Source organism: Hippopotamus amphibius, chromosome 1, assembly GCF_030028045.1.
Source record: "Hippopotamus amphibius kiboko isolate mHipAmp2 chromosome 1, mHipAmp2.hap2, whole genome shotgun sequence".
Classification (NCBI taxonomy): Eukaryota; Metazoa; Chordata; class Mammalia; order Artiodactyla; family Hippopotamidae; genus Hippopotamus; species Hippopotamus amphibius.
In genome coordinates this window covers 28,618,158-28,637,296 of record NC_080186.1, presented here as the reverse complement: position 1 = coordinate 28,637,296, position 19,139 = coordinate 28,618,158, and the positions used below count along the sequence as shown (strand labels likewise).

The 19,139-nt window shown below is 36.5% G+C and overlaps 1 protein-coding gene across 8 annotated transcripts in view; it reads right to left on the bottom strand.

Annotated features, from left to right (window-relative positions):
* The window catches only part of AGO3 (argonaute RISC catalytic component 3), a 119,610-nt gene that overhangs the window by 13,000 nt on the left and 87,471 nt on the right, over positions 1–19,139 (bottom strand). For 7 of the 8 annotated variants that reach the window (XM_057705138.1, XM_057705158.1, XM_057705149.1 and 4 more), the window contains 5 exons: positions 18,966–19,056; positions 15,087–15,281; positions 14,616–14,750; positions 11,862–11,963; positions 536–735 (listed from right to left, as the gene is read on the bottom strand). In XM_057705138.1, coding sequence (XP_057561121.1) covers positions 536–735; positions 11,862–11,963; positions 14,616–14,750; positions 15,087–15,281; positions 18,966–19,056 — 723 coding nt within the window. Of the gene's footprint in view, positions 1–535; positions 736–6,778; positions 8,318–11,861; positions 11,964–14,615; positions 14,751–15,086; positions 15,282–18,965; positions 19,057–19,139 lie in introns of those variants that run through there. The other variant, XM_057705167.1, reaches the window with a different exon arrangement.

Below are 19,139 nucleotides of genomic sequence, written 5' to 3'. Positions count from 1 at the left end.
AACCAAACCCTATTCTGATGTAATAATCCTAAAAAATTACTTGTAGAAAATTTAAAAAAATTAAAAAAATAGAGGGCAGTATAATGAACTCCTACATGTCTATCATCCAGTTTCAATAATTATTAACTCAAGGCCAATTGTGTTTTAATTCTCTCACCTCCCCAGGACTATCTAGAAGCAAATCCAAGACATTCTATAACTTTGTATATATAACTTTTATTACCAATAATCTCTCCCCGAATTAATTTGGTAAAGCAACAAAATCACTACATCACACTATTACTAATAAGCCTAGACTGCACATTTTAATAGGAACCCTCATCTTGGGCAGTCAGTCCTATCACAGTTTTTCATTTGGATCACTGACTCTTCTAATAGCTTGTGGAGCTTTAATTCTAAATGGCAGTACTTTACGGCAAATACAGAGGCACATACTTACATGTAAACACCTGAAGAAATTTCCCAAGAAAATCCTAACACACAAAGCATACTTGGATTTGGGTGAGAATCTGTATTTGTTATGCTTTTATATTACCTGTCATGTTCTTTGTCCACGAGATGATATCTGGCTCTAAATGCTACCAGGTGAGCATAATACGCTGGTGCAGGTATAGAAACAGATCGTGTACAGCGCACATAAGTGTGGCAGAGCTGGTAAGTTAGCAGCTGAAGTTCATCTGCAGTAAAGCAGTTATCATCCCATAAAACATGATAGTGTGAAGGACGGCTGGTACCCTATAGAAGGCAATGGAATATTCTGCTGATTTCTAAACTTTTAAATAAATATTCACTACAGACTAAGTTAAGTAAAAAACAAGCCTTTGCACATTAGCAAAACATATCCTAATTTAATAATCAATTAAAAAATGTTTAGTTGGTTATGGGTATATATCCAAAAGAAGTGAAAAACAGGGACTCGAATAGATATTTGCACACCTGGGTTCAAAGCAGCATTATCCACAACAGCCAGAAGGTGGACACAAACCAAGTATCCACTGATGGATGAATGGATAATAAAAGGTGGTGTATACATATAATGGAATACTAGTCAGTCTCAAAAAGGAAGAAATCTGCTACATACTACAACATGGATGAACTTTGATGATGTTATGCTAAATGAAATAAACCAATCACAAAAGGACAAATATTGTACGATTCACTTATATGAAGTACCTGAAGTAGTCAAATTCATAGAGACAAAGTAGAATGGTGATCACCATGGGTTGGGGAAAGGTGGGAATGGGGAGTTAGTGTTTAATGAGTACAGAGTGTCAGGGAAGATGAAAAAGTTCCAGAGAGAGAAGGCAGTTTGGCTGCAGAATAATGTCAATTACTTAATGCCACAGAACTCAATACTTAAAAAAGGTTAAAATGGTACATTGTATGTCACGTGTTTTTTACCATAATAAAAAAAACCCAGAACATTTAATGGAACTCCTATATATTTGTTATTATGTTAGGGACTGTGAATTCAAAGAAAAACAAAGTAAACAAAGTCAAAAGTTTGTTGTTTTTTGGAAAACATAATTCAGTAGAGGAGTAGAGGAAATAGAGCACCCATAATTATAAAACAACTAATAAATGGCTATAGTACTACTGGTGCTTAGTCCTATATGAGAATACCAAAGGAAGTGATTGTGAGGGTGAGCCCTGGGGGTTCATCAAGAGGGGAATGAGTGAGATTTGGCCTTTTTGGGGTGGGTAGGGTGAGGAGTCACTGGAAAGAAAAAACAGCCTTAACAAAAGCACAGGAGGCATAAAATTTCATGGCATATTTGGGGAATAGCTAATAGACTAGGATGAACAGAATATGGAGCACAAGGGAAAAAGATGAAATTGAAATGAATATTTGGAATCAGACTGAATGACATGCTTAGGAATTTGGACTTTCACCTGTAGGCAGCAGGGAAAGCACTGCACAGCTATTTTTTTTTTTTTTTTTTTTGGCATACGGGCTTAGTTGCTCCGCAGCATGTGGGATCTTCCTGGAGCTGGGATCGAACCTCTGACCTCTGCATTGGCAGGCGGATTCTTAACCACTGCGCCACCTAGGAAGCCCCTGCACAGCTATTTTTAACAGGAGAGGTTTCATGTGTGACAAGATTGGGGGTTTTATAAAAGTAACATCAGCAGTAATATGGAGGATAGGTTAGAAATAGAATCAGGATGAAGCAGAAAATAAGAAAATCTGAACAGATCTATTACTAGTGATTGAATCAGTATCTAAAAACCTCTCAACAAATAAAAGTCCAGGACCAGACAGCTCTAATGGTGAATTTTACCAAATATTCAAAGAATTAATACCAATCCTTTACAAACTTCCAAAAAACAGAAAAGAAGGGAACTCTTCCAAACTTACAAGGTTAGCATTACCTTGATACCAATACTAGACAAGGATGCCTCAAGAAAAGAATTACAGGCAATATCCCTGATGAACATAGATGCAAAAATCCTCAACAAAATATTAGCAAATCAAATTCAATAATACATTAAAAGGATCATAAACCATGATTAACAGGGATTTATTCTAGGATGTGAGGATGGGTTAACATCTGCAAGTCAGTCAATGTAATACACCCCATTAACAAAATGAAGGATAAAAATAGTATGATTATGTCAATACAGGCAGAAAAAGCATTTGACAAAATTCAACATCCATTTATAATAAAAACTCTCAACAATGTGGGTACAGAGGGAACATACTTCAACATAATAAAGCCATATGTGACAAGCTCACAGCTAACATCATACTCAATCATACTCTGAGATCAGGAACAAGACAAAGATGCCCACTCTTACCACTTTTATTCAACATAGTTATTGAAAGTCCTAGCCAGTGCAATTAGTCAAGAAAAAGAAATAAAATTTTATACAGCTCCTCCTCGACTTACAATGGAGTTATGTTACAGCAAACCCATTTTAAGTTGAAAATATCCTAAGTTAAAATGCATTTAATATACCTAACCTACCAAATTTCATGGCTTAGCCTAGCTTAATTCAAACATGCTCAGAACCCTTACATTAGTCAACAGTTAGGCAAAATCATTTAACATAAAGCCTATTTTACAATAAAGTGTTAAATACCTCATGTAATTGACTGAATACTGTACTGAAAGTGAAAAACAGAATGGCTATATGAGTACAGAATGCTTGTAAGTATATCGGGTGCTGATCGGCAGCTGTGGCTTGCCGCTGTGGTCCAGCATCATGAGAGAGTATTATACTATATATCACTAGCTGGGGAAAAGATAAAAATTTAAAGTACAGTTGCTCCTGAATGCACATCACTTTCACACCACTGTAAAATCAAAAACTAGTCAAACTATCATATGTTGGGGACTGTATATTATATAAAGCTATACTAATTAAAAAGTACAGTAAAAACGGGCACATAGATAGATCAATGGATCAACATAAAGCCCAGAAATAAACCATGCGTCTATGATCAATTAATTTATGACAAGGGAGCCAAGAACTTACAACAGGGAGAGAACAGTCTCTTCAATAAATGGGGTTGGGAAAACCAGACAGCCACATGCAAAGAATGAAACCAGACCACTATCTTATACCATACACTAAAATTTACTCAAAATGGTTTAAAGACTTAAACGTAAGACCTGAAACCATGAAACTCCTAGAAGAAAACACAGGTAATAAACTCCTTGACACAGGTCTTGGTGATGATTTTTTCTGATCTGACACCAAAAGCAAAAGCAACAAAAGCAAAAATAAACAAGTAGGACTACATCAAACTAAAAAGCTCTGCATAGCAAAGGAAACCATCAATAAAATGAAAAGGCAACCTACTAAATGGGAGAAAATATTTGCAAATCATGTATCTGATAAGGGGCTAATTTCCAAAATATATAAAGAACTCATACAACTCATAGTAAAAGAAAAAATCCAGTTGAAAAACGGGCAGGTCTGAATAGACATTTTCCCAAAGACATACAGATGGCCAACAGGTGCACGAAAAAAAGGTCAACATCATTATTCATCAGGGAAATGCAAATCAAAATCACAATGAGATATCACCTCATACCTGTGAGAATGGCTATTATCTGAAGGATCAGAAATGGCAAGTGTTGGTGATGACAGAAAAGGGAACTTTTTTTTTTTTTAATTAAAAAAAATTTTTGCCACACAGCAAGGCATGCAGGATTTTAGTTCCCCAAGCAGGGACTGAACCCATGCCCCCTTCAGCAGAAGCTCAGAAGTCCTAACCACTGGACTGCCAGGGATTCCCTGGGAACTTTTTTTTTTAAATTTATTCTATTGAAGTACAGTTGATTTACAATATTGTGTTAGTTTCTGGTGTACAGCAAAATGATTCAGTTATACATATATATATATTATTTTTTATATTCTTTTCCATTATGGTTTATCACAGGATATTGAATCTAATTCCCTGTGCCATACAATAGGACCTTGTTGTTCATCTATTCTATATATAATAGTTTGCATCTACTCGTCCCAAACTCCCAATCTATGGCCCCCGCCACCCCCAGCAACCACAAATCTGTTCTCTATGTCTGTGAGCCTGTTTCTATTTTGTAGGCAAGTTCATTTGTGTCATATTTAATATTACACATATAAGTGATGTCATATGGTATTTGTCTTTCTCTTTCTGACTTATGCTGCTTAGTATGATAATCTCTAGGTCCATCCATGTTGCTGCAAATAGCATTATTTCATTCTTTTTAATGGCTGAGTAGTATTCCATTATATATACATTATATATATTATGTATATATAATTACATTCCCACCAACAGTGTAGGAGGGTTCAAAAGGGAACTCTTGTGCATTGTTGGTGGGAAAGTAAACTAGTGCAGCTACTACGGAAAACAGTATGAAGGTTCCTCAAAAAATTAAAAACAGAAATACCATATTATCTAGCAGTTCCACTTATGGGTATTTACTGAAGAAAATGAAAACATTAATTCAAAAAGTATGCACCCCTATGTTCACTGCAGCAATATTTGCAATAGCTAAGACATGGAAAAAACCTAAGTGCCCATCGATGGATGAATGGATAAAGAAACTGTGATATATATATGGGCATTATACTAAGTGAAATAAGTCAGATAGAGAAAGACAAATGCCATATATGTGGAATCAAAATGAATGAAGGAAAAATAAATTACTTTAAAAAACACTAAAAACAAGGTCAAAGATACAGAGAACAGACAGCTGGTTGCCAGAGGCAGGGGTGGGAGAAATGGGTGAACTATTTTTGTTTTTATTTTAAATAAACTGAACAACACCATTACCCCCACGCTGGAAACAAAAAACAAAACCCCAAACCTCCCCTCCACCAAAACCAAACAACACCAAAAAACAAGTACTATTAAAAAAAGAAAAGAAAAAAAAAAAGAAAATATGAAGAGACTAAAAGGGGAGCAATTAGGAGGCTGCTGCATTAGTGCTGGTAAGAGATGATGAAGGTATGAACTATGAAAGTGGCAGTGGCAAAGGAGAAAAGGAGACATTAGCTCATATGCTAGCAAATGTTTATCATTTGTCAGACATTGTGCAAGGTTTTGGGGATAAAATTCAAATCACTACCAAATCCTACCTCCCCCAAATTCTACATTTATAATGTATATATAATATATTGTACATTCACACAGTCACTATTTACTGAACACTCACTATACGCCATGTCCTATATCAGGTACTGGGCACACAGTAATGAATAAGACGCACGTTCCCGTGATGAGACAGACAGCACATAAATAAAACCATCAGAAACTGGGCTATCAAGAGGATTAAAATGTAGGGTAGCATGGAAGACTGACTATATCTGTGGCTACTTTATTTTATTTTATTTATTTATTTTTTTGGTACACGGGCTTGCTTAGTTGCTCCGCGGCATGTGGGATCTTCCTGGAGCTGGGATCGAACCCGCGACCTCTGCACTGGCAGGCGGATTCTTAACCACTGCGCCACCTAGGAAGCCCTCTGTGGCTACTTTAGATTGCATAGTTAGAGAAGGCCTGTCTCTCTGAGAAACAGACGTGGAAGTGAGCTCTGTATGATAACGAGGGTTTGTATGGGGAAACAGCATTTTAGGCACAGGGAAGAGACAGGGCTGAAGTCCTAACTATATACAATTCATTCTGTTCTCTCCCATCACCATTCTAGTCCCAACCACCATTATCTTTTGCTTGGACTATGTCAACAAACTCCTAACTGATGTCCTCAATATTACTCTTACTCCCTAGTACAAACAATACTTAAATAAGAGTGAATAAAACAAAACAAAACATACACCTAATTATGTTAGTGTCTAAAGTCTCTTAATGGCTTCCTAATGCACTTAGACTAAATTCAAGTCCTTATCTTTGCTCAACAAGGCCCACAGGGTCCAGCCTAGGCTACCTCTCTAACTTACTCTCATACTGCAGCAGTAGCCTCTATTTGATTCCCACAATGGGCAAATTTTCTTCCGCCAAAAGGGCCTGTATATGTGCCTCTTCCTCATTCTTGGCTTGGTTAACTCCTACTCATTCCTTAAGATCATATCTTTAATGTCATTTCTCAGGAAGCTTTTTGTGATCTCCCAATTTAAATCAGCTCCCCACTAAAGTCTCTCTCCCTATCTTTACTTTCCTTTTATTGCACTTAACCCAATTTATAAGTATGTATTTATGAGAATACTTAATAAATCTCCTCCAATAAACAAAAAGAAAAGAGATTGTGTTATTTGTTCACTCCATATACCTAGTATCAACACCTATCTTGATACACAATAAGTATCTGTTGATTGAATAACCTCTGCCTTATAGACTAGTGGAAAGGGGAGAGAAAGAAAAGCTTGATTATAATGCTGTGTAATAAGTACAACAAAGAGGTATATGCATAGGGTGCTCAGGGAGTGCAGGGGAGGGGCACTTGTCTTGGGGAAGGATATAAGAAAAACTACCAGGAAGAGATGATGTCTGAGATGAGTCTTAAAGGATGAGCAGAAGTAAGGTAGGAAAGAAATACTTAAGGTAAGGAAGCAGCATGGGCAGAATACTTAGGAGAACTACCTAAAAGCAGTTTAGAATGGCTGCAGTTGTGTGTTTGTGTATGTAAAAGAGAGGAGACAGTTATACACAGAGGAAGAGAAAAGGAGAGGGAAGGAGTAGGAGTGAAGAATGCGAGAAAAGAGCCAGAGACATAGAGACTGAGGGTAGAGCAGAATTGAAAGAAGCAGGATAGTGGATATAAGGACGTGAGTCTATAGGCTGTCCTAGGAAGATGAGATTTCACCTTCAATGGATGTGAAGCACTAAGTAGATGAATGATAGGATCTTAGCTATGTTTTAATTAATCTGATGAGAACAGACTAAATGAGGGCACCCAGGATCATTGTGTAATTATATAGGAAAGTAATAATGGGAACTGGAACTAAACAGGGGAGCTGAGGATAAGAATAAGAGATAGGTCTTAGATTGAGAAGAGATTTTGTAGATAGATTCCATTAGACAAAGGTGGCAGGTGAGAGGTTGCAATCAAAAATAACTTTTTTGAAATCAGGAGAAATTTGTATCTGTAAAAAGAGATTTCAAAGTCATAAATATTACTTGAACTTAAATTTTTTTCTTTTTTTTGGGCTGTGCCGCATGGCTTACAGAATCTTAGTTCCCTGATCAGGGATTGAACCCGGGCCCACGGCAGTAAAAGCACTGAGTCCTAACCACTGGACCACCTGGGAATTTCCTGAATTTAACATTTTAAAAGGTGGGTGGAAGAAGAACCAAACCTAGAAAAAACAGAAGGGCAAGATGAAAGGTAGGATAAAATATGTAGCAGAAGCCAAACAGTTTTGATGAGTGCATGATTATAATAGAGTCAGACGTTACAGAGATCAAGGAGCAATAATGGTGGGGCAGAAGGCAGGCTGTTATAAGTTGAAGAGAAAATAAGTGTAGTCTTTTTTGTTCCTTTTTTTTTTAAATAAATTTATTTATTTATTTTATTGGCTGTGTTGGGTCTTTTTTGCTGTGCGTGGGCTTTCCTTTAGTTGCAGTGAGTGGGGGCTACTCTTCATTGTGGTGCGCAGACTCCTCATTGCCGTGGCTTCTCTTGCTGCAGAGCACAGGCTCTAGGCGCGTGGGCTTCAGTAGTTGCAGCACATGGGCTCAATAGTTGTGGCTCACGGGCTCTAAAGCACAGGCTCGATAGTAGTGGCGCACGGGCTTAGTTGCTCCGCGGCATGTGGGATCTTCCTGGAGCAGGGATCGAGCCTGTGTCCCCTGCATTGGCAGGCGGATTCTTAATCACTGCACCACCTAGGAAGCCCCATCTTTTTTGTTCTTAATGTAAACCTTTTATAGAAGTAAAAATATATAGAGAAAAATACATGGACCATACATATAGACTGATGAATTTTTCACAAAGTGAACATACCTCTGAAACCAGCACCCAAATCAAGAAACTAAACATGAACTGTAATGACAAAGCCCCTTTGTGCCCTCTCAGGGTCACTACCCTACCTGCCACCCTGCTCCCTGTAACCTGACTTTTAACATCAAAGATTAGTTTGCTTGCTTTTGAACTTTCATAATGTATGTACTCTTTGGGTCTAGATTCTTCGATTTGGCAGTTTGTGAAATTCATACAAACTGTTGTATCATTCACATTGTTGTATAAATTACACTTGTATAGTTATTTATCCAATCTACTGATCACGGGCATTTGAGTTGTTTGTAGTTTTTGACTATTATGACCTGCACTACGATGAATATTAACACACTACCTTTTGGTGAACGTAAGATACGTATTTCTGTTGGTTATCCTGGAGTGGAAATTCTGGTCATAGAGAATACAGATATTTAAGTTTAGTAGATAATGCCAGGCAAGTTTAAAAAATTTTTGTACTAATTAACACTCCTACCAGGAGTGTATAAGAGTTCCAGTTGCTCTACATCCTTAATATTGTTTGTCTTTTAAAATTTCAGCTATTCTGGTGGGTGTGTTTAGGCTATCCTTTTACGAATAGTTTGGTGACAAATGGTAGAAAGACAATAACTTAAAGGAGAACAGCACAATCAAGAAACTCTATTTTAGGATGGGGATAACTATAAGCTCAGGGAACGGAATCAGAAGCTTAAAAGAGACTGAGGATATACCAAAGAGGATAACTGGTGAACTAAGGCCAACTTAAGGCAGGCAAGAACGAATGAGGACCATCTTATAGGCTGACCCTTTCTACTGTGGGAAAGGGGGGAAGGAAGCAGGCATGACTGACAATACAACTTTTTAGTGAGATAAAAGCAAGGGGTCATGTGCTGAGTGTTGGGGCAACAGACCAATGTTAGGAACCTACAGAAAATGGTAAAGAGAGCTAATGAAAGTGCACTCAAAGGAATGTTAAATAACAGTGAAGGACATCTTTGAAGTTTTGCAGATTCATATTAGGAAGTTATAATTTGGGACACTGCCTTCTCCTCAACAGGTGCATTTATCTCTTCAGAACAATTTCCTTTGGTGGATCAGAGGGGTCACATGCTCCACCCAGTTAACATGTTTCTAACAGTACGATAAGTGGGATTTTTCCCCCCTGCTGTCCGAGAATTTCAACTATGGTTCAAAGTAGGGGACTAAAGGTGCTAAGCATCTTACATCCTACAGAGCTACCGACCTTTGGAGTCAGCCACTCTCCCTCAACGGCTCACCAAGAGGAGACAGTTCAGGACAGGTCTTAGTATCAAATCCCTGGCTCTGGCCTCTTCTCATCTTATCCCTATCCTCTCAATATAGGAAGAGATTGAGAGTTTTGTGAAAATATGGAATTTTAGTTGTGAGGAAAGGCACTCTCTCTTCCCTGAAGACACGTAAGGGGCACTCCAAGAGAGCCTGTTAGAAAGGGAAAGACCATCCCATCTCATTCCCCAACTGGATACTTCCTGAGCTCAGAGTCCATAGGCCCACTCTGCCAACTCCATAGGGCTAGAGTGGTGAGAGTTCTTGGAAGCAGTGCTGGGAGTCTAAAAAAATGAAGCTGAGTAGAGAAGAAGCAGGAGTCATGGAGCCATGCAATGGGATATCTAACCTAAAGAAGGAGTTGGGGTCTATACCACTGAAGGGGCCAAAGAAAGACACTGCTGCCCTTTGAGGGTCTTCAGTTCCATGGAGGCTAAGGGGTTAGAAAAAATCAGAATGGACTACAGAAAGGCTTGTGTCACCTCCCCACTACTGACATTCTGGCAGTCCATGATACCAGATGAGTTAAGAGTCCTAGAAGGAGGAGGGGAAGGAGGTATCTCAGAGGCAGTCCATGGTCCCCTCCCCTATTCAAAACAAAGGGACCAAAGCTCTAGCCTGTCTTGGGCAGGTGGAGGGTAGAAGGGAAAAAGCCAAGCTTTAATTTTATTTGTAAATTTAAGTTTTACAAATGAATGGCAATTTTATCTCAAAATAAAATGGGGAGAGTAGGAAAAAGAACTAAGCTGTAAACGCCAATATGACCAACATAAATGTCAAGATGTTACGGAATTTGGCCAAAATGTCATTAAAGGATCTGTTGTTCACTGGTAAAGTTAAAAGCAGTGATACAAAAAAATTATCTCTTATACTGGTTAGGAATGATTCAGTTTTAATTTTAGCTGTTAAAAAAAAAAAGACCCCTCTTTTTGATCTCAGAGAAGTCTGAAATTCTAATAAAGCTGGGAAGATGTGTAAAGAATGGTCTTTGGTCCCTGTGAAATATTCCTGGTTATTTGCTGACTACAGCATAGTTTCAATTTGGTGCTCCCCCCAAAATATTGGTCCCTAAAGTTTCTGGTTAAATACACTGGAGAAATAGTCCTATCTTGAAAATTTGTAACTATTTGCCTAAGAATGGTATCCAAAAGTTCTGGAGTAAAAAAAAATCTGTTGAACCAGCATTTCTAAAATTTATATAAACAGAGAATCTTTTTCTCCCCTCTGTTATATTTATTAAAAAGTCATAGCAGTAGTGTTCTTTGGGATACATGAAGGGAAACTTAAGGCTAAAGTATGTACTCAAATGATACAGATTTTATCTCAGAAGCTACTTTTAACTTTGCTTTGCCGACTGTTGCCACCCACCATGAAAATGTACCACACTGATTGTAAAGAGGAGCAGTTATAAAAACATATATAAATGAGTGGGACAGTTATAAGAGGGGCAGTTATAAGAACATATATAAATGAGTGGGACAGTAATTTTGAAGCCCTAAGAGTGAAACTGGGGTTAGTATATGTGGGACATATAAAGCTTTAAGATACAGATACACAGTTAGATATATATTCCTGAAATTCCTATTTTAATCAATGGCAAGTAAACTAAAATAGTTTTGGGCTACATTCTCTCAGACATCCTGGGAATGTGGATTCACTCTCTGTTGCTGGAAAGTTTGAGAAGCACTGAATTACAGCTCATGTTCTACTAGGTATAGCTAATAAATTAACAAAAAGATTTTCTGAAAATAAGACTTAAAATTATTTAACTGAAATCTAAAGCTGTAATGCTACAACTAAACTCTTTCACATGTTCAATATCTGCCAGTAAATGTCAAAATTTTCTATGAAGTATTATTATCAAAAAGAATACATCAAAAGAACAAACAGGTATTTTAGATTTTTTTTGAAGCTTTACATTAAATTAAGGACCCAGTTTAGGGAGATGCCTTCTATTAAACTACTTATATTCTGGTATTTTTGTAGAAATAAGTCCCTCTCAAGGTGAAAAAGGGGATATGATTTAGTTACTGAAAGTTTCATCTAATTTCATGTGGAAACAGTCTGAAGTGCAGAGAAGAATCTTTCTGTTTTCTGAGATTAAAAAAATATGCATGAGAACGGAAGTTCCTGAATAAAAACATTTCACCCAAAGTATAGGCTTACCTGTATTCCAGCATGACTACAGAGGTAAAAATCAAACTCGTATGGGTGTGTAATGTCTGTATCAACTGTTGTTCCAGCTGGGATATTGCCACTTCTTCCGACCTAGATTTGTTTGGTCAAAGTTTAAACGAACAAGACAAAGGTAAAGAACGTGTCTGAAAACACTTTTAAAGAGATAAATACATGGGCTGATCCCATGTTTCACTACTTTCAGCTTGAAATATTACTTAAACAGGCAATAAGATTAGACCTTATTCTAGCCCCAGTTCCTATTCCTTTTAAAAATTAATTAATTAATTATTTTTGGCTGCATTGGGTTTTTGTTGCTGCATGTGGGCTTTCTCTAGTTGTGGAGAGTGGGGGCTACTCTTCGTTATAGTGTATATGCTTCTCATTGCAGTGGCTTCTCTTGTTGAGGAGCACGGGCTCTCACGGGCTCTAGGTGCACGGGCTTCAGTAGCTGTGGCTTGTGGGCTCTAGAGCACAGGCTCAGTAGTTGTGGTGAATGGGATTAGTTGCTCTGCGGCATGTGGGATCTCCCCTGACCAGGGATCGAACCCATGTCCCCTGCACTGGCAAGCGAATTCTTAACCACTGCATCACCAGGGAAGTCCCCCTATTCTTAAATGTTACTGAAAGTGAGAGCTGATAACAAAGAGTTATTAGTCTCTGCTGATGCTTAGCTGGTAGTTGATCCCAATATGGGTAGAAGACTTAAATTTTTGTTTTTTTAAAGTTACTTTAAGTGCTCCAATCTATGACATCTGTGCATGGCAGGTACCCTTGAATGTGTAATTTTATGAAAATTAGCATTTTTCTCAGAGAACCCTATATTTTTAGAGGGAAAGAATGCTGACAGCAACATTAGCTAGAGTCACCATTTGTTAACCATTTATATGTCACGTACTTTACATACCTTATTTCTAATCCTGATAATCCTGCAAATTAGGCATTACTCCTATTTGTCTGGGGGGAAACTATGGGTCAGAAATATAAAATAACTTGCCGAAGAGCATATAATAAAGGGCAGAACTGAGAGTCAAACATGGAAATGACTGCAAAGGCCCTATTTCTTTTATTTCACATCAGCAGTTTCACATCTAATAAGGAGATAGATACCATGATTTTCTCTGAGTAATACATGATGTGAACAAAATACATATACTTAAAATCATTAATTGTAATCAAGGTTTACAAAGCTAGCAAATCAGAAGCTATTTTACTGACTCAGACATTATTTCTGCTATGTAAGGGACTGCTATCAAGTGGTGGCTTGAGTTATAGCTGTGTGGATCAACAGCTAGCATTCAGCAAATCACAAAACAAACAGTTCATAATCTACTAAATAATGCCTATTCTTAACACACAAATCTCCTAATTAATACATATATACAAAGTTTTATTCTATTCAGAGAGGCAGCAGAATGCCTGGGTTCATATCATAGCTCCACCAGTTTCTACTCATGAAATCTAGGGCATGGTATTTTCCTCTCTGTGCCTATTTCCTCATTTATAATTATCTCTCATCTATTATGATTAACAATATTTAGAGCAAAGGTGAAAGAGAAGCAAACAAATGAAGGAAAGGCACGATTAGACATCAGTTGCAAGAAATCACTAAATCTGACTTAGGTTTTCCTAATCCAACTTCTGAAGAAACCTTTGGTTTTCTAGGTACAGAAATGTACCTAGTAACTTGGGGAAAAGGCCTTCAACAACACGGAGGCCAAAATAAAACTATCGTTACTGCTATTAGAGATGGGGTAGAGGACAGTGATTAAGAGCACTCTGGAGCCAGACTGCCTATTTTGAGTCCTAGCTCTCTACCAATTACCAGCTTTGTAACCTTGGGAGGTTATTTGACATCCATGTGCCACAGTTTCCTCCTGTGAAAAATGGGGATGATAATAATAAGTACCTCACAGTGCTGTCTGTGAGGATTAAATGAATTTATAAAAAATACCCAGAACAGTGCCTGCCATTATGCCCTCTTTTTCTCTGTCACTAGCACCATTACACCTCTCTACAACTAGCTAACCTCCACTGCGTGCTTAGCATGTGCCAAGCACTGTTCTAAGCACATTACATAATTTTTAAAAATCCTTTCAAAAACTCAAATAAGGCAAATATTAATATTATTCAAACCGTGCTCAAAAAGAAACAGACACAGAGATGTTAAGTTACTTGCCCAAAGTTACACAATGAGTGTAATCAAAGACCAAATATATACCAAAGACAAGACACACTCCTCTCTTTCTCAGTATTTTCTACTGAATCCCTTTCCAAAGAGGACACTGACCCTTGCATTCCTCAGATTTCTCTGCTCTAAGGTTTGCAGGGTGGGGGCACAGCACTGGAAATGAAAGTTAGTTTGCATTAATTTTCACTAATACTCTAGAATGTCCCTTGCTTGTAAAATTAATTTTTACAAGATATTTAAAAAATTGAATACCTTTTTTTCTTCTGAACATTTAAGGAAAATATGAATAAAAAGAACAATTTAAAACTATGAGTTTCTTCACAACAACAAAAAAGTATAATGGGATTTTGAACATTTGGAGTGCTACTAGAAATTCTAGAAAGCTAAAAATTAACCTGTTTTGATGCTTCTATACTCATAATCAATCTGCTTTGTTGTAACCTACTGCTATATATTAGAAACTCTGCTGTTGGCAGAGAGCCTCTGTTAAGTGCTCTATGAACTATGTTAGATAACCTTTGCTTATAATAGTATTACAACGGATGTAAGATTACCCTTTCAGTCCTATCAGCACAAAATAATCGAGTGTGATGTCTCTTCTGAACGACAATGTAAGTTATTCCAGGTTGATAATCTTTCTCCAAACTGATGCAGGCTTCTCGAATTGCTAGTAGTTCATAATATAATACCTAGAGAAGTTGAAATGGAAAGATTTGATACAGTCAGTTGTTCTCCTATGCATACTTCAAAGTAGAATAATGATTTAGGCTCAGAATTTCTTAAACTCATCACTTTACAGCTAATTACACTTCTCTATTCCATCTTAACTATTAGCAGAGCATGGTCTTAGCGATCAAGGCTTACACATTCACAGCAAATAGTTTAAAAGGGAAAATCTAAGGAAGTATCAAAATTTGACTTTAGGAATTCCCAACTTAATTAAGCCTTCTCACTTCAGAACTAGACACCATATTATAAACACAGTATCTGATTTAACCATAGTATAAGAAGCCCAGGCAACCAACCTGCCTAAACTGCCCCTCTGAAACACCATCTCGATAAAAGATGATACGAGTGGGTTTGAACCGAGTTGACTTATAAAACTGAATGAGCAGCTCTCGGACCATGGAGGCAAGGTCCTGGATGATCTCTTGTCGGGGTCTCTGAACTCTTACTGTAGCACAGTATCTGCTTGGGTGGGCATCCATACTACCTACAACCTAGGTTGAAAACAGTAAAGAAAAAAAAGAAATTAAGGTAATCAAAACTATATGAATATGAATTTTACCACAAAAAATTGAAGAAAAAAAAAAGCACACGGACTTCATTTAAATTTGTATTTTATTATAACCTTAACTATTTATCACTATTCATTTTGAAAGTAATACAAATAGACAATTCCAGTGAAGAACAGAATAAAAGACCCAGACTAGGGTCAAAAACTATTTTCCTATAAGTAGGTTGCACTTTATATTTAATAATTTGATTCTAATTTACAGATGTTGCTTGTAAACCTAAATATTAGTAAGGATAGAAAGACAAAAAGATACACCTGAAGAGAGTAAGAGGAAGGAGATAAGTAAAAAAGAGGGTCCATTCAAACCCCTGATTTCTCTTTATAGCTCTTACAGTTTAGCAAACCACCCCAGAAGCCATATTCAAGATGACTTTGGCATCATCTCAAGAACTGTTATGCTTCATAAATTTTAAATCTTGGTTCTGAGAGTAGCTATCGTAATTTTCTTTTTCTGTGTCTTAATATTGTTATGTGTTTGGAGCAGAGGGAACTTTGAGGCATGAACTTATAAGCTCACCTTGACTGTAGTCACTCACAGATCTACTGAAGCATAATCACTGGAACCAGAATATTTAAAAATGTCCACACATCATTGATGAGAGCCTGGGCCAAGAACCAGCTGATTATTCTACCTCCAGCTTCTCTTTCTTACAGGGTAGTATCTATACCAAAGTCATGCTTCAAAAACAGACCTCTGTACCCCCATGTTCACTGCAGCATTATGTACACAGCCAAGACATGGAAACAACCTAAGTGTCCACTGATGTGGCATATACATATAATGGAATATTATTTGGCCATAAAAAAGAATGAAATCTTGCCACCTGCGACAACATGGATGGACCCTGAGGGCATTATGTTAAGTGAAATAAGTCAGACAAAGACAAATACCATATGGTGTCACATGTGTGGAATCTAAAAACAAAAAACAAACAAAAAATCCCAAATGAGTTCACAGATATAGAGAACAGATTGGTGGTTGCCAGAGGGATGGGGTAAAATGGCTCAAAAGGTACAAACTTCCAGATGTAAAATAAGCAAACCATGGGGATATAATGTACAGCATAGTGACTACAGTTAATACTGTAGTGCATATTTGAAAACTGCTGAGAGTAAATCTTAAAAGTTCTCACCACAAGGAAAAAATTTTGTAACTATGTATGGTAACAGATGTTAACTAGACTTATTATAGCCATCACTTCACAATATATATGAATATCAAATCATGCTGCACACCTGAGGCTAAAATAACATCATACATCAATTATACCCCAATTAAAACATAAATAAATAAAAATAAACAGTATTTCAAATGGGTACCTAAATTCCTGTTAGTAATTTAAACTTCTTACTTACTAGAAACCAAAATATGGAAAATTCTTACATTTCTCTTCAGTCTTAGGTCAGATTAGAAAATAATCATGAGTTTTTTTAAAAAGTGAGCTAGAACTTGTCTACTTCTTTAGGTACATGGAATTGTACTTGCTTTTTAAAATCTTCTCTAAGTTAAAAAAGGAATCCTGACCATTTCTTTCGCACTGATAAAAATAAATCCATACCCCTTCTGATGGCAAAAAAAAAGCCTCACAAAATCTTACTAGCCTCACAGTCTGCTATACTACATTCCAATTACCTGCATTTGGAATTCCCCAAACACATCAGATTTTTGCAGTTTTAATTTACATCACTATCATGGTAGTATCTATTATACTATGTGGCATTTATTACTTACACTGTTTCTCACACTAGTCTTTAAGTTCTTGGGAATAGAAGATATATAGCAAAAAGAATCAAATTTTATTTACAAGACTTCTGATAATTATAAAAGAAAGCGAATATTTGGTAGAGGATTTAAAAAGGACAACGACAACTCAGAAGTCCAAAAGAATTTAAATGTGCTTAAACTTTCTTGGAAAACAACCCTAAAATAGCAGACCCAAAGTAAGTCTTTAGAAATTTTTTATCCTTTTATCTTCTCTAGGAACATTTTAATGAGTATCAGAGATGGCTCAATACTACCTCTAGGACACTTGAAATGTACACAATTTATGCATAACATTAAGAATACAGAGAAAAGAAACATGTACCATAATGTTTATTGCAGCACTATTTACAATAGCCAGGACATGGAAGCAACCTAAATGCCCATCAACAAATGAATGGATAAAGAAGATGTGGCATATATATACAATGGAATATTACTCAGCTATAAAAAGGAATGAGATGGAGCTATATGTAATGAGGTGGATAGACCTAGAGTCTGTCATACAGAGTGAAGTAAGTCAGAAAGAGAAAGATAAATATTGTATGCTAACTCATATATACGGAATCTAAAAATGGTACTGATGAACTCAGTGACAAGACAAGAATAAGGATGCAGATGCAGAGAATGGACTGGAGATCTCGAGGTTTTAGGGGGGCGGGGGGTGAAGGGGAAGCTGAGATGAAGTGAGAGAGTAGCATAGACATATATATACTACCAACTGTAAAATAGATAGCCAGTGGGAAGTTGCAGTATAACAAAGGGAGTTCAGCTCGATGATGGATGATGCCTTGGAGGCCTGGGACAGGGAGGGTGGGGGGGAGTCGAGGGAGGGAGGGCATACGGGGATATGTGTATAAATACAGATGACTGACCTTGGTGTACCTCAAAAACTGGTACAAGAGTGTAAAGCAATTATATTCCAAAAAAAAAAAAAGAATACAGAGAAATACAATTTATTAATAGTTAAAAGTCAATTTTCTTCATTAATGAAAATAGCTTTGGAAAAATAAGTGAAAATTTTAATATTACTATCATTTTCAAGGGAAGATTAAGATTTATCAGATTTTTAAAATTAAATTTAAGATTATAATGAATGATAGAAAAAAACATAAAAAAGTCTTACAGTTTAATTTCTGAAATTTATCAAGTATGCCTAAAACATGTTTACATTTTCAAAATGCTGACATTTGATAAAATCATGCAAAATCGAGCTGGGTAAAATATCATCTGGCTTTATGAAATTTATAAAAAAATACACTTTTGAATTGACACAGAAAGGTTACAAATATAAAGGTGGGCAAAAGATAGAACAGGCAGATGTTAAAAGTAAGAGGAGCAGTATTAAAGAATTCAAGTGTAAACTATTAAACTGGACAAAGGTGAAAGATATTTCATGCTGAAAAAATGCAATCCACCAAACTTATATGTAATGCATCTTTTTGTAACAAAGACACTACTGAAATACATAAACGAACTCTTTGAATTACAAAAAGTAACTGAAAATTAGATAGTCATGGAGAGGTCAAACAGACAAATTAAAGTAGGATACAGAAGAGCTGAGTAATATAATTAATAAACTTGATTTAATAGATATATATGGAACTTGTAGCCTCCAAACCAGAGAATAATCATTCTTTTCAAAAACCCAAAGGACATTTGAAAGTTGGCTCAGGATAGATCTACATATAGATATATATGTTAATAAAACTATAAATATTTTTTAAACTTTGTATGTATTTACAAAAGTTGGTTTCAAAGAAAATGCCATTAAAATTCAAAAAGTTAAAGCCAAAATGTTGATCTTCATCTAAACTTTAGATAAGCCTGCCTAACAATACTCACAGCAGCAATAGAAGGCTTCTTCCCATCACCAGCTGGTGGATGAGTGACATCTGCTCCCAAAAAGATCACTGGTTGCTGGAACACAGAAGGTCTTAAACACATTTTTAAAAAAAGTTAGATAATTTTTTTCACTATGCTTTTATCTGTTTCACACTACTGCAACACAACTGCAAG